General features: G+C 48.7%; 1 protein-coding gene across 6 annotated transcripts in view; it reads right to left on the minus strand.

Annotated features, from left to right (window-relative positions):
- The window catches only part of LOC135897288 (probable cytochrome P450 12a5, mitochondrial), a 189,120-nt gene that overhangs the window by 128,467 nt on the left and 44,148 nt on the right, over positions 1-16,505 (minus strand). For 4 of the 6 annotated variants that reach the window (XM_070526523.1, XM_065425892.1, XM_065425891.1 and 1 more), the window contains 2 exons: positions 9,819-9,971; positions 2,662-2,852 (listed from right to left, as the gene is read on the minus strand). The exons of 1 other annotated variant lie outside the window; for it this stretch is intronic. In XM_070526523.1, coding sequence (XP_070382624.1) covers positions 2,662-2,852; positions 9,819-9,971 — 344 coding nt within the window. The remainder of the gene's footprint in view (positions 1-2,661; positions 2,853-9,818; positions 9,972-16,505) is intronic. One more of the 6 variants, XM_065425893.1, reaches the window with a different exon arrangement.

Raw genomic sequence — 16,505 nt, forward strand, 5'->3', positions numbered from 1 at the left:
TGTAATAAACGAGGAGAAAGGGGGTTACCGAGGAGCCCGATTTTATGCGAAGCATATTACGAGAGCTCAACCCAGCTCCTCAGGCGCGGCGGTGTCGCCGTCAATACCACGTGACACCGTGACGTCACGACAGAAGAGAAACGAGGCTCCAACTCGCGCCATCGCTCGCGGCGGTATATAAGCAGCTGCGCTTGCCTCTGCTAGACACTCACGAGGAGAGATGCCTCCTGGAGTCAGAGCTGCTCGTTGGAATGAGAAGCGAATGTTGCGGCGTGCTACAGAGACTGATTTTCTAGGTGGCTTTGGCTCAACTCTTGCAAGATGGGCTGGGTGGGAATCGAACCAGGGTCTCCGGAGTGTGAGACGGAGACGCTACCACTGAGCCACGAGTACGATGCTTCAAAGCGATACAAAAGCGCCTCTAGTGAATGCGGTGTTGCCTTAGAAACGAGCTGTTTCTGGCTCAGGCGTACGTCGCTTGCTCAGGCGCACATTTTGTTGCCGCGCCGAACGCGGCGTTGCTCGACGCTCACCGCGTCCAATGCGAGGCACGCAGTCGCAGCGCCGTCGACCCCTTGGCGGGTCGACGGGAACGCTGTCGCGTTCCACTCTTGAAGGCGAAGCAGAGTAACGCATGAGTTGTTTCGTCGTCTAGCCGAACCAAATATAGCCAAGCAACAGCAGTTCACCAGGCTAAACAGTGGTTCACATCTAAAATAAAGGCTAGTATGCTTCGCATCCTGGGCTTACCCTAAGCTAAGCCACAGCCATTTTTTATTAGTCATATCATGAGAAGCCAACAAACACTGACACCAAGGACAACATGGGGAAAATTACTTGGGAAACATGGGACAACATGGGAAATTACTGAATAAATGAAATGAACAAACGATAAATTATTGGAAAATAAAGTGGACGAAAAAACAACTTGCCACAGGTGGGAACTGCGGCAAGTTGTTTGTTCATCCACTTTATTTTCCGTTAGTTTATCGTTTCTTCATTCCATTTATTAAGAAAAAAGTAATTTCCCCTATGTTGTCCTTGGTGTCAGTGTTTGTTGGCTGCTCGTTATATGACTGATATATATATATATATATATATATATATATATATATATATATATATATATATAGCGGCAATGTTGCCGTTGTAATATCGTTTGATCTATATATTGTATTACCGCTCATTGCCTACCAGGCGGCTGGAATGGAATGTTTGCATTGTTCAATAAGTTGTGATACTTGTGATTATCTTAAAGTAGAGATCACTTCCTACTTCTGTTGCTCCAGCGAGACAAAGGTCTGAGACAGGAGGATAGTGTTTCCTTTTACTTGCCCATTGTAAACCGAAGAACAAGAATAAGAAAAGGTTAGGATCGCTCTGTAATATCGGATGAGGTGGTTTGAGGTGCAACAAATGAAGCACGTTGATTTAGGCCAAGTGGTCACATATGTCAGCGATCATAAAACATTGCTGCGCTTCCATTCTATATTATTCAGAAATGTTGCAAACGTTAGGGACAGAATATCATAGTGTCACGTTCGTGTGGTGGTGTAAGCCGGCGGGCGGACAAACAGCAAGAAAAGGCAGCTAAATTGCGAAAATCAACGCTGCAAATTCATTCGGCGAACGCGTGCCCTAAACATTTCGGCGGTGATGGCCACAAGCGCGGTCGTCGCACAGCCCTGCCGCACTCGTCTGTACTTATATTTACAGGCGTTACACGGTTTCCAGACACAACACTGGCCACGGAGAAAAGAAAGAAAATAGGAGAGGCCATGACGTTCCCTTGTTGAAGGCGGAAATACAGCCATGTTGGTGTGTCATCTACCTTTCCGCCTGCAGTCACCTCACCGGGGCCAATAGGTGCGATCTTTTAACGGCGCGCACGCGTCAGAACAAAGCCTACGAAACTTATGGAACAGTTTCAGTGAAGCAGACGCGCTTCTGTGCTTTTGTGTGGGACCTTGACGACGACGACGAAGACCCGCGCCGTGATTACTTGAGTGTCTGCCGCCGGCTGGCACTCGCACTCATTGACCGAAACACAACTTTTCAGCTTACACACCACGCTCCATAATCAGCTTGCCTCGCGAACAGAATCTGCTCCGAGGAATGCGCGGGAAAAGAATTTTTATCTCACTTTTTATGGGCCAAGTGCCGTTGACGTTTACGTTTAGGCTTAGGATACTAGTCAAACTGCTCGTATGTGAAAACAGCACGTGACTTCCGGCGTAGCTGACTTCCGCCAACACGTCCGTGCTCACCGGCACCTCTTCTACGCTTTCCTTCCTCCATGGCACTGGCGATCAAGTTTGTTTTAGAAAACGCGAAGATTTCTCGAAGGTTACCGGATATCAGATGATAGACGGGCTGATTCGTCGAGAAAGAACGACCGTGTTGAAGTCAGATGCGCCATCTGGTACCAGTAGCGCGTGACAGCCGAAAGGTGGTTACATGATGGCGTTGCGGAGTGCAGCAATTACAACAGCAGGCACAATCCCATTGCAATATCGGAAGCTCATGAAAGCAAACTGTGATGAAAAATGGCGTCGCAGAGGGGACGGAACGCATTTATGAAGAAACACACATGGAATTATGCCTTGTTCATGCACATTTCCACGATACATACTAAAAGATGTCTTGAGGTGCTGCACTTACATTCTAAAGCCCACCTTCTCATCAGCAGATGGCAGTCTTCCACTTCTTCCTTTTCATCCCGTGCCGATGCAATCAGAGAAATTGCGTCGTCGACAACGTCAGCAATGCCTTTGGCGTATGCTTGCACCGCACGCGGTGCAGAAACGCTGGTGTGCGTCTGAGACCGAATTCGGCGCCACTCGTCACCTTGGCTGAGGAAAATTGCGAGGAGAGTGTTGCAATTAAATATTCAGTTTTACAAAAGCACGTAAAGCAAACTTTTTTTATTATTATGGGTTTTAAGTGTCAAAAGTACGATCTGATTATGACGCACGCCGTAGGGAGGGACTTCGGGAAATTCGGGCCACCCGGGTTTCCTTAACGTGCATCTAAATCTAAGTAAACGAGCGTGTTCGCATTTCTGCGCCATCAAAATCATAATGAATCCTGCTGTGGCCGGGATTCGATCCGGCGACTTCGTGCTTAGGAGCCTAACACCATAGCCACTAAAGAACCACGGTAGCTGCACGTGAACCAAACTAAAACATAATTTAGTTGAACGAATACCGACAATCGTGATATCCTTTCATGTACCTTTATTTTGCGGATACAAACAAGTGAACGCAATTTATTTATTTATTTATTTATTTATTTATTTATTTATTTATTTATAAATAAGAAACACGATTTAGAGCCATTCGCTCGAGGGTATTGCCAGCGCACGGCGTCCGGTAGATAGGGCGAAGGTTAGAAAGGGAGGGAGGGTTGCCCAGATTCGGGATCATAGAAATAAGGGAGGATGGGCGAGAACTCAGCAAGCAGCTGCTGTCCCAGGCATTGTTGAAAGTCTGTAGGAGAAATTTCTTGGCATGGCCAGGAAGGTTAGAGAGTGTGGTGTATGTGATGGCTCCTCACCAGGGGCCGAGCGAGTAGCAATAGCAGGCAGGGCAACTTCGAGCTGCGGAGAGTGAAAAGGCGGTCTCGGTCTGGGACAGGATCGCTCAAGTAGGCTGGGTAGGAATGTGTGAGAGGGGGCGAGAGATACACAGAAGTTAGCTTGTCAAAGACCTCGGACGGAGTCCCCTGAGTGAGGGCTTTTGCTAGAGTGGGAGCAAAGGCAGGCTTAGCACTTACGAGAGATTTAAAAACGGACCAATGCAATGCGGATTCGAAGTCTTCACAAAGCGCACTCCAACGGGAATGCTCAAGGGATGCGCCATGGGTGACTATCTCGGCCCGCAAAGCAGCAATCCGGAAGAAAAGTTTGGTATTTTGGCCGTTGGGAGCGGAAGGAACGTTGAAGACTTTTACAGCGACGCCCTAAGAGGGAGAAAATGAAGATCCGGGTCTGAGATCGGGTGACGTGAGTGAACGTGACGGCTACTGGTGGAAACCGCTGCGGTGATACGCGACGTCCACTCGTCGTAAGATTCAAAACAGGCGGAAAGGTTAGTGCGAAATGTGTGACGGCCAGTATGAGTTTCTGGGTGCCATCGAGGGATGTGGGAAAAAGGTGTGCTAATATGAATGAAAAAGTTATCGCTGAGAAGGGTTTCGGCTTTGACCTGCCAGTGAAAGGAAAGGGAGCCCCACGAGAAAGTGAGGTCGGGTGCCATGGAGCGCTTGCCCGCTCGAGTAGGGGAGCCAGGGGTATTAAGATGGTTGAGGTGGCGTTCCAGGGCAAGACAGTGGAGAAGGCTGCCAGGTTTGAGTGTGTGGGAGTAGCCCAAGAGCGTCTGAGGAGCGTTAATGTCTGCCCCAAGGAGGAGGCCGAGTCATGTGGTTTAGCATGCTTGGGACACTGGTGCATCCCGTTGACAGTTAATACATTTGGTGACTCCCACCGCATCGTTCACATGTCATGACATTCTTGCAGACTGCACTCAAGTAACCTACTTGCTGGCATATGCGACGTTCTAGAGGCTTTGGCACGTATGGCCGCACAGGATGCCTCAATACACCACATTAAACCATGCTGGTAAAGAAGCTGAGTCAAACATTAGCTTGATGCAATGTGACTGTCTGAAACGACGGCAATTCAATACCCGAACTGTTGATGTCACAAGTTTGGTTAGATTCTCCTCCGTGATTTGAGAATCGGCGTCAGAAATAACGCCAATTGAGGTATCCTTCACACACTTTTAAAGGGCGCACGGGAATTCTTAAAGTGTCTGACATCCCTTCGAATTCTCTAGTGTGGTTGCACTTGTCGCATCAACTGTAACTACTTTATTGCGAGAGTTGATTCCAGGTTAATTTACTGGCCTGGTGCTCTGTAGTTGAAGAATTCTTTTTAGAATTGTCTAGTAAGACTGTTCAAGTTGTCACTTGTCGATGTAGCCATCTACCGTATCATAAATTACTGGGCGTCCTTAGTCATCGTCCAGTCACACCGTGCTGATCTCCGGCCAAGTTGCCTTTTCATACCACGACCTCTGAATACTGCGAATCCACCCTCTCATTCCCATGCCTCTTCTGTGGTGCTATCGGCAGACTCGGTGAGCCCCACGCTTCCACTGGCGATATCTTCCATCTGGAGCGATGTAGGTGGCGGATGGTCGACTCCAGCTAGCTTTGGGGGAAAAGATTCCTTCTTTTAATAGATGCCCCCGTGAAAGTGGCAGATGGCGAGAAAACACAAAAAGCACAGCCGGACGAAGCACGCAAGAGAATGCTCTATTATCTCAGTTTCATAAAATAATAATTAGAGGAAACAGTGGTTGATTGAAATATATTGATAAACTTGATTGAAGTTTATTATTATAAATGCGAAATACCATACATACATGACAGTGATACACATTCAGGAGAAGGCCCGAAAGTAAGAACTGTGTGAGTGCTTCTTTTCAGCTACCCTAATTCTCCACAGGAAAAGTAGGAAGATATCTATAAAGAACGGGGTTAGACAAGGAGACACAATCTCTCCAATGCAATTCACTGCATACTTCTAAGAAGTATTCAAGTTATTAAATTGGGACTGCTTAGGAGTAAGGATCAACGATAAATATCTCAGCAACCTTCGCTTTGTAGAAGACATTGTCCTATTCAGCAACGCTGGGGACGAGTTACAACAAATCATTAAGGACCTTAACAAAGAGGGTGTGAGACTGGCGTTGAAGAATAATATACAGATAATAAAGATAATGATCGAGAGCCTGGCAAGGAAACAAGAGTTCAGGATCGCCAGTCAGCCTTTACAGCCTGCGACGGAATACTTGTACCGAAGTCAATTACTCACAGGAGGCGCTAATCATGGGAAGGAAATTTACAGAAGAAAATTGGGTTGGAGCTCATATGGCAGACATGGGGAGATCGTTATTGAAAGCTTACCATTAACACTAAATAAAGCTGTACAATCAGTGCATTCTACCGGTGCTAGCAAATGGGGAAGAAACTTGGAGGCTGACAAAGAAACTCGAAAACAAGTTAGTGACCGTTCAAAGAGGGAACGAAGAATGGCAGGCGTAACGTTAAGAGACTGGTAGAGACCGGTTTAGATCAAACAACAAACGGGCATAGCCGATATTCTAATTGACATTGAGAGAGAGAAATGGAGCTGGGCAGGTCATGTAAGGCGTAGGTTAGCTAACCGATGGGCCATTATGGTTACAGGATGTGTGCCAAGAGAAGGGAAACGCAGTCGAGTAGGGCAAAAAGGCTAGGTTTGGTGATGAAATTGAGGAGTTCGCTATCGCAAGCTGGGAGCGGTTGTCGCAGCACAAGGGTAATTGGAGATCCGAAGGTGAGGCCTTCGTCCTGCAGTGTACTTAAAATAGCTTGATGATGATGATGATGATGAGGGGAAATGAATAGAGACAACGAAGGTCTGAGTAAACATTAAATAAAGGTACGAAAGCAAGTACCTTTTCATAGACTACCTTTTCAAAGACGATCTAAGTCGATTAAAAGGCAACTTTGTAAATGAGGTTTTAGGTTGCTCGCAATGAAAATTCCAATAAAAGCGCAAGTTACATTACATTTTAGAATTATGGGCAATTGGAGAATACTGTTGGGCTGGTGAGCACAAGGTCGCGGGATCGAATCCCGGCCATGGCGGCTGCATTTCGATGGCGGCGAAATACGAAAACACCAGTGTACTTAGATTTAGGCGCACGTTAGAGAACCCCAGGTGGTCGAAATTTCCAATGTCCTCCACTACGGCGTGCCTTCTAATCAGAAAGTGCTTTGGCACGTTAAACCCCATAGTTTTTAATTGCGAGAATAACATTTACTTACATAAATTTTACTAAAATTTCTCACTCTGGCTTCAAAGGGCTCCGCGGCTTTCTCAGTTCGCATTCTTAAACAAAGTACTAAGTAATCAATACACAAACGTCAATAAAATTGCGCGATGGCAGAATTTCAACATGGGAGCTCTTGCACCGAGGCCCGATGTTGAAACCATTAGGCCATGAACAACGCAAGCATGTACAAGAGGGATAGAGCGCTCTTATGAATTTCTTCCGAGCAAGCCAGCATGTTGAGAAGATTGGTGCGTTTCAATTTAACCACGTCGATGGGTTGAGCCGCGGCACTTGGTAGCAATTGCGCTTGTTAACAGAGTATTCTACACTTGAAAAGTATACATCAGTTAGATATTTAGGACAATGTGGATATGTAAAGCGGAATAAGCATATATACAAGAACGTCTGAATCCACGAGTCCGAAGATCAGACCAACCAGACGATCGCAGCGCCACAGTTCACTCTAGTAATTATTTTATGAAACTATTTAACTAATAAGACACCACCTGGCCGGCACGGCCACGCACGCTCATCGTGCAAGATAGCTTAATATGGGCCAGGCTTAAATTGAGAGTGTAAAGAAGAGCACAACATTGCTTTATTTCTCGAGTGCAAAAATAGGAGCCAGGCCATTAGGCTAAAGAATTTCAGAGGAAATAAATGAAAAGCGAATTATGTGATTTATTAATTAGCAGAAAACAAAAAGAAACGGAGCAAGGCCATCAGGTTCTTCAGGTTCGTGCTGTGTTGCGGAAAAACTTCATGACAGAAATTGTAGCACGCGTCATGAATGACATATGCAGCGCACATATATGCTTTTCGAAATGCGTGTTGCGGGCGCATGCCTTTATTTTTTCCACATTACAAGATGTGCTCGAACAAGAATTCTGAAGCGATGTAGCACTGCCGCCGATTCAATACGTCTGCCCCTGCGCTTCTGAGGACATCGGAATTTTTGCTGCAAACATGCGCAATTCCACTTTTTAGTGCATCTGGTGTCGTGCTATCGGTTCGACATACGCGGTCTTTGACGCATCCGCATCAAGAGATGTCGAGAGAGGGGATGTCCTATGACTTTGCGGGCGATTACACTAGACCGTGCCGCCCAACTCACTGTCCTTGGAAGGTAATATCAAGACATCTTCGAGTTTGACTGCTCCTATGGAGGGGGGGGAGGGCAGCGTACACACCATCATGCTGTAACCATGTGTCACGAAGACCCTTCAGGGGCAAGTCATTGCAAAAACCGTCCAATGGACTTTTCGAAATTCCTTCGAGTTAGCCCAGTCCATTCAGCCAGTGGTCGTAGAAGACTGGGCAAGTAATCCTACGGTCTAAAATTCTCCACCAGACATTAAACAAAGATTTGTGCTGGTGGTATAATTGCCGCAACCAGCTCCGGTTCTGGTCTCCCCCATAACGGGCGTTATTTAGTTCGCCGTGTGCATTTCTCGTAAAGGTAGCTTGCTACGTCCAAAGAACGTGGTTGAATAAATCTGGCTCATCGAAGCACTTCCTCAAAATTTAGTTGGCGAACTACAGTAGGCTTTGGAAGTCATTATCCTCTAACTTCTGGTGGTTTTGAAGATGATCAGGATCATGCTTTGCCTTCTTCATTATTTTGCAGTCAGTTGATTTAGAAAACCTGTACATCAGCACTTACGCTACGAACGCTAACGTGCGGGTCCGCAGCGGGCGGCTAGCCAGCAGCGAGCGACACTACGAGCGTTTGATTAGAGGCGAGCGTGGCTGGTTCCACGCGGCGATGGGGTGCGACTAGTTCTTGTGGGAGCATCGGCGTTGCTGAAATATGACTAGTTTGAAGGTGGGAAGCGGTTCCTGTGCGGTGTGCGGTAAGGCGTAGGCGGCATTGGATTCGGCGATGACCAGCGGGTCGCGCAGTAACAGGCGACGTAGCCGATACGGTGACAATTAAACCATATCATTCGGTCATCATTAGCTGTCCACGCAACAGGGCGCGAGACCGCGTAGCGAATCGCCGCTCTCTATAGTATAAGGGCGGACGCCTAGAAGTTTGTGCTAGGCTGGCCACGGTGCACACAGGGTGAATGTCCATGTCGGCAAGCTCCTGGCGGAGATTGCCTTGAAAGAATGGAGTCGTAATCGAGCTCGAATCCCCGGCGTGAACTGGGGAAGGGGTCATCGCCTCAAGTTCGCAGAGTAGAATCCGCGTAAGTTGATGTGGTGGAATTCGGGGCTGTGCTGCCGTGTGGTCTTCGCAAGAGAACGTTGCCGCCGTTTGGGCAGACTGGCAAACGCATGCCGAATGCGCCGGCTCTTAGCCTTCTCAAAACGTAGGCACTCCTTTGTAAAGGCGGCGACTCTAAAAAGTTGAAGGCATTGTCGGTGATCTCTTTCAAGATGTGCCCGACATCGTCGTCCTCCAGCATTTCGGCATCAACCTTTCCACATTACGATAACACGTCTTCAATGTACGAGACGTAAAATTTCTTAGACGTACGTGCACGCGACGCGAACAACTTTTTCGGGGTGATCTTCTGGCCAATGGGCTTCCCAAACAAATCTCGTAGTTTTTGAAATGAAATTATTGGGTTTTACGTGCCAAAACCACTTTCTGATTATGAGGCACGCCGTAGTGGAGGACTCCGGAAATTTCGACCACCTGGGGTTCTTTAACGTGCACCTAAATATAAGTACACGGGTGTTTTCGCACTTCGCCCCCATCGAAATGCGGCCGCCGTGGCCGGGATTCGATCCCGCGACCTTGTGCTCAGCAGCCTAACACCATAACCACTGAGCAACCACGGCGGGTTTCTCGTAGTTTTTGTTTTCAAGTGCCCAGCTCTCGGTCTCAGCTTCGTGCTTATCTATCCATATATTGACAGTGCCTCTGAGGTAGAAAATAACATTTACCAATATCTGGGTAGGGTCAAATTGGTTGTTAGCACTCACACACTCCGCCACCAAGTCTTCAACTCCTTTTCACCGGAACAGCAGAACACGCCCAGATCTCGGAGTTGCACAAGCATGGGCGTTGTAGTGGCGGGCGCTGACGTAGGCGCCGAGTTTTCCACCATTGCAGGCATATCTCCAACACGACGGCCACTGCGGAGTTCCGTTGCAAGGCGTGACGTTCCCAGCAATTCCACCAGAGCGCAATGGAGGCGAGACGTAGGTGAAGGACATGTTTGAAAATATTTAGAAACAGAACTTGGGCAAGACAAGTCCGATCCAGCAAACGTGCAAGAGTCCGCAACGTCGCCTTCACCACTCTGCCAAACCTTGCGCTCATTGAGATATGGATCGCTCCGTAACAATATATATATATATATATATATATATATATATATATATATATATATATATATATATATATATATATATATATATATATATATATATATATATATATATATATATATATATTGTTAGGCGGCGAGGCGCCGCCGAAGAAGACATGGAAAAACTGCGCGTAGTGTAGCAATTGCCCGACTGCCTGCAATATCTTGTATAGGCCCCCTCGATCTTCTTGGCAAGAAATACATGTCATCCGTACCGAAAGATTTGGTGGACGGTGCTGAACGATCGCTACCGCCTGAAGACAGGGACATGAACGAACCACAAGCAACTGGCGACAGCCATGACGCAAGCATGCAAGATGACAGTGAGCGCCAAGGCAAGTCATCTGCTGGATCCCTTAAAAGCGCAAGATATAGTCCGGCGTAACGCGCGCGCGCGGCCACGAGCGGCGCGGTTAAGCGACGTCGGTAAAAAGCGCGCACTCTACAGTCCGGCGTCACGGCGTAGCCGGCGTGCCCAGGCGCGCTTGGCGAGCACAGCGCCGCCGGCGCGGACATAGAGCGTGTTCTATTTCACGTGGCTGCCGCTAGACCAGAATGCACTGCGCGCTGCAGCGGCAGCGAGCAGAAGGCAGAATGGCGGCCTGCGGTGCGCGTACTGACAGTGTGGCTGTGGTTTTTTCAACATCCGTGTGGGATGACAGCGCGGGTGAGGACGCCTGCTTGAAGCGATTTGCAACATTCCATGTGTATACGATGTGAAACGCATGGGCTACCGCGACACAGAGCGCAAGAACAACGCGTGGGAAGCTATACGAAAGCAGTGTGGTCTCGCCACAGGTAAGCTGCATTTCGCAGCTCCTGTACTAGCTGGTGGTAGTCCCCGAGTTGAGGGCGCTTGTCGAATAGCTTTCGCATGTACATACATGGTCCGCTTCCGTTTTTGACGTAGCCGAAGTACAAGCAATATGAGTGCGATGCTCTGGCTGTCAGGCACGGCGGCCGCATTTCGATGGGGGCGAAATGCGAAAAACACCCGTGTGCTTAGATTTAGGTACACGTTAAAGAACCCCAGGTCAGAAAGAAAGTGGTTTTCGCACGTAAAACCTTATGTTTTTTTTTTCTGGCTGTCAGGACAAGTTAACGCCATCCCGCAAAAGTTTTCATCTTAGCGCACAAACAGCGCGCGGAACGAGAAGCGCGCTCGCTACCCGAACGGCGAGGGTATATGCAAGACGCGCATGCGCCATGTAAACAGCTGTTCGCCGCGGCGATGAATTTGCGCTCCTGGACGCACAGATGGCGGCAGCCTCGAGCTGCGCGCGCACGCCGAATTCTAGAGGAAGCAAATTTCTTGCACCCCTGGCGTCGCTAGCGCAGCGTATCCGACTTCGCCTGCCGCGGCCTGGCACGCCGAGAACGCCGGACTATATCTTGGCCTTTAAAGGGAAGCTGAAGCGGTTTTCAATTTCCATGAATTGCTGGGATTGGGAAGAACAGACCTAATAATTTACGGTTCCGAAATTTTTTCTTCGTTTTGTTAATATAAGGGGCGGAAATCGCTTTCTAAATCACCCCCGCGGACACGCCCCCATATCTTCCCGGAGCGCCGGGTGAGGAGGTTACCAGAGGAGAGAACCGGCGAGAGTGACGTCACTGGCGGGGACCGAGCTGCCGGACCGGCGTGCTGGCATGCGCTGGCATGCCTCTTTCCGTCCTGCGCTTTACTGAACGACGCTACGAGAGATTTGCCGCCGCCGCCGCTCACGTTTGTTTTGCGATTTTCGTAAACTGTTCTTTCCTTCTGTGCTGCGTGAGTGCCTACAGCCAAGGGCGCCCAACATGCCCTCGTTCTGTGCAGCAATCGGCTGCGCGAACACACGCGGGCGAGACGATGTGGTGTTTCACAGGTTCCCGAAGGACAAGAAGCTTGCAGCGCAGTGCGGTGAGGAGAGATAAGTTCGTGCCGACGAAATCAACTGTGCTGTGCTCGGACCATTTCCGCGATAGCCGGATAGCCTTACGACAAATGCGGAAACGCGTTGTTGCTAGCGTTGCTATACTCCGTTTCATACATCAGGTGCAACGCTGTGGAGGCTTGAGATACTTCTTGCAGTGGCTGCGTTCGCACTTAGAAAAGTTCGGTGTTTCTTGACCCGATTTTTGAGAAAACTTTTCATATATAAGCTCAGTTCTGAATGAAAAAAAAAGAATTTACCCATAGAAACAATCCGTGTACTTATACGGCTGCTAACACGTTCTTTTAAATCAATTTTCTTTTCGGCATTCTTTAATTGCAGCCCGTCGCGGCAGCTTCACGTTCATGCTCGCGCGAGCAAATGCCGCTGGCACGCTGCGAACCATAGACGGAAACGCGCGCAGTAATAAATTTTGGTAACCGGACTTCGTGCGTAGCTTCCAGAGCGTTGCACCTGAGGTATAAATTGGAGTATAGGCTTGCCTAGTGACATTCGACGTACGGTTGCAGTTATCATGTTTACCACACGGCGGTGCTAAAACTGCCTAATATCTTTATGTCAACACTAGCATGGAGCGCGCATACCGATTCTTGATCGAGCCACAATCGCAAAGTCGTCGAACCATATTCTGAATATTGCACTTATAATCCCCCTGACCATCTCGATCTGGATGTGTATGATAAGCAACTTCCATGACTGTACCTCGCAGCACTGCATGAGCGCGCTTTGAAACGCGGCACTTATGTTCGCGATCGTGTATCAACGCTCAGAAAACCACGGGACTTCCGACAAGCAGCGGCAAGGTGCTTGACATCGCGGAATTGTACCTGTGTTTACAATATAATGAGAAGTTAGGGCTTCGGCAATCTTCCAGCAGCAAGTTCCCAGTGACACTTTAGCGCATTTTTTATCCCGTCATTGGAACGTGCAGCTACATGAAAAAAAAAGCATACGTAACAGCTAAGATTTCCAGCGCGCGAGAAGGTGTACACATCGCTCTCGCTTTTGGTACACTCAACATCGTCGTTGCCGCCGTTGCCGCCATCGTTTTCCGTATCGGCTGTCGGTTCGAACATGTACGGCGAAAATACAAGCTGTCCGAGACAGCGAGAACGTTCCATAATGCTTACAACTCAGCTATGCAGCCAGAACAGAACAGCGTGCTACGCTCTGAAACGGCGGCGCCGACCGGCGACTGCCGCCACTGACGTCACAGCTGCTCCGACCAATCACAGGCAACAGCGGCGTTCGCGCGATACCCTGAGGCGCTGGTGCGCGTTTTCATGAAAAAACAGCCGCTTGCGCTTGTTTCCGCCCTTTTTGAACGATATATTCGTGTTCAGGGGACTCAAAACTGTAGAATGCCGCAGAGAACTCATTTTTTTCGAAAAGTGTTTCAGCTTCCCTTTAAAGGGCCGTTTATAGTCCGACGTAACGCGCGCGCGCAAGCTACGTTACGTTGGCGAAAACAACTTCTATAGTCCGACGCACTGCAGCGCCGACGTAACCGGCGGCTGCCAGCGCGCCCCGACGAGCTCGGCGCATATTTGGCTCCTGCTCCATTCGCGCGCCGGCGCCGCCAACCGCGTCGACCCACAATGCATTGCGCGCGAAGAAAAAGGCGCCTACACAACTCCGCTGACGGCTTTTGCGGACGGCGCGCGACTTGGCGAACGCTCTGCGCATGCTCCGAAGATAGCAGCCGACGGCGCGCGCGTTGAAGTATAGGCCGCGTGCACCGCCTATAGAGGCGCCACTGATAGCCACCTAGCGGGCGCTTCCAACAATACGCGTGGGAGCAGTAGCAGACGACAACGCTTTGCAGCAAGGGTGACTGAAGTTCGCGGCTGCGATTTGTCCTTTATTCGGGCGCCAGACTGCTTCTTCTGCGGTGACAGCTGTAGGGAAGACGCAGACCTCTGTGGGAGCGGGTATGAACAAGATGTTACCGGTGTTTGGGGCAACATGGTCCACATACGCGCCAGGTGCGTCCCGCAGACAAACGCCATGAAGACCATTTACATGAAGTGGAGCTCATGTAAACTAGCCGACAAATTTTGTTGACTAATGCGATGTCTCGACCGTGTTTTCTTTTTTAAATTCTACCCTTGCCGTAAAGCTGCTTCTGTACCTCGGTAATAAGCACCCGTCGTTAGTGCAGACTTAGATAACAAATCCGCACGGTGCGATGTCTGCATATGCCGTTGTGATTATTCTGCCGATGAATACATGTGACGCCGCCGAATAAGTGTAGTGAAAGTCGCCTGAAGAAGAATAATTGCGGATTTATTGATAGAAACGCGTACACTACATAGTCAACGAAGCCACCAAACGCACGGGTTAATAAAAGCGCGTGTTAGCGCTGTACCGCCGATGAACTGCCGTTCGCGCTGCAGTTTTTGCAATTTTAAATTCCCTAAGGGAGCTGCTTGGAAACGTACAAAGCTATAGTCTGACTAACTTTGCAGTAGTTTTTTTTAAATGTTACTAGAGAGAGGTGCCACATGATATATTTAAAGGCAGAGCAGCGCCAGTCAAATTAGATCCAGCGCTGGCGGCAAGGCCGAATTTAGTCCTATGCGGCGTAAGCATAATAAGAATTCAGTTGAGTACAAAATTCACTTGCAAGAAGCGACTACGTTGTGAAACAAACAAATCACTCGGCGTGTTAAGTCTGCTCAGAAAGCATCAATGTGTGATGACTTACCAAACGTGACGCGAACTATTCAGCGAAAAATGGATCAGCGAAAAATGTAACAAAAATACCATATGCAGGAACTATTAGCAATTCTCGCCCTGAGCTACCTATTTTCTAAACACATTTCCCAAAAAGCCAGAATATTTAAGATGCCCTCGGGCGAAATGAATAAAGCTGTTAAAGAAGCACTTGCTTGGTGTCATTCCGATAAGACACAGCGTGATTTATACCCTTTACAAACGAGGCAGGGTGAAAACCTCGCAGCTTAAAAGAATCAAGAGTTATGCATGAAGCAACTAGCAACAGTTAAACATGTGCGAAGCCACGCATAAAATCGATGTAAAAACATGAAGTGCGTGACAGCTGGTGCGAGGATTTACCGAGCCACATAAAACTAACAATTTCAGTTCTTGCAAACTTCTGTAGCTTTAACATACAATACAATGCGCTCGTGCAGTCGTGCTTCCTAGCTAGCCCAACGCGGTAAAGAAGCGGAAAACAATATAAGCGGCAAACGGCATTCCGAACTTTAGAAATGCCTTTAAACCGCATGTTGCACTGCAGACGAACTTCGTCGCTTACGCGTCTAACAACAATCGAGTAAAGAATAATAATAAAAAAGAAAAGACACCGAAGCGACAAAGGAAAGGATGAGAACAAGAAATTTCGCGCCGAAGCGACGTTCCATTGCCACCGTTGCTCCTGCTGATGAGGCTTTGCGGGGAATAATTGGAACCGTATCGCCGGCACGTTTTCGCCGGTATTTGAGCCCCCCACCCTGCAACAATTTTTCTTCGACATTCTTCGGAAGCTTTGGCCATCCCACACATGCGAAGGGTGTTGCCTATTTTGCTCTGAAAACACAAATAAGGCGGAGAAGCACTATCAGCGACGCAACAAACTACGGCGTGCTACGGCGCGCGGCTCGCTCCTCTCCCATGCGTTCTGCGCAAGGCCGCCACCAGTGGCGCGGCCATCGGCGTGCACGCCGCGTATAGAGGGGATGGCATCTCGGCTGGCGCAGCACAACCGACGTAGCGTGACTGACCGCGAACGACGCTCGCCCGCGCGCCCATAACGTCGGACTATAAGCGGGCCTTTAGAAAGAACGGCGCACCTTTTCCGGCAAAGCTGAAGAGGCCGTTAACGACAGGCTGAAGCATTATCAACGGCTAAGCGATAACAACTCATAACTTGCTCACGTCGCTTTCTTTCTCATCGGAACCGCACTTAGCTATAACAGCGACAATAGCGAATGCACGATGACAACGTGGAAAGGTTCGTTGACGAAATCGAGAGCTGCTTCGGAGGCTGACTTTCAAGAAAGAAAGAAGGCTGACCATACGCTTTCGCGTAGAGCACAGTTGCCCTGAGAAGCATGCACAACTTGCGTTGAAGAGGTATTGAAACTGTGGTGCAGAATTGTGAATACGGCCATATCGGATGAAGTTAAGGTCGTACATCTTCTGAAGGGGACCGCTGAAGATGTCTACAATTTTTGTATATTAAAGGAAGGCCTGCCTACTCCGTCCGATCTACTATGTCACTGCCGTGCACTTGAGGTGCTGAAGACGCGTCGTGTAATGACAACGGGAACACCGTTGCAAGCGTGGACGTCTGGTCGTCCCGCGACATCGCCTTGTTAGTACGTCAACTCGTTAAT

The sequence above is a fragment of the Dermacentor albipictus genome, chromosome 10 (genome assembly GCF_038994185.2).
Source record: "Dermacentor albipictus isolate Rhodes 1998 colony chromosome 10, USDA_Dalb.pri_finalv2, whole genome shotgun sequence".
NCBI classification, from domain to species: domain Eukaryota; kingdom Metazoa; phylum Arthropoda; class Arachnida; order Ixodida; family Ixodidae; genus Dermacentor; species Dermacentor albipictus.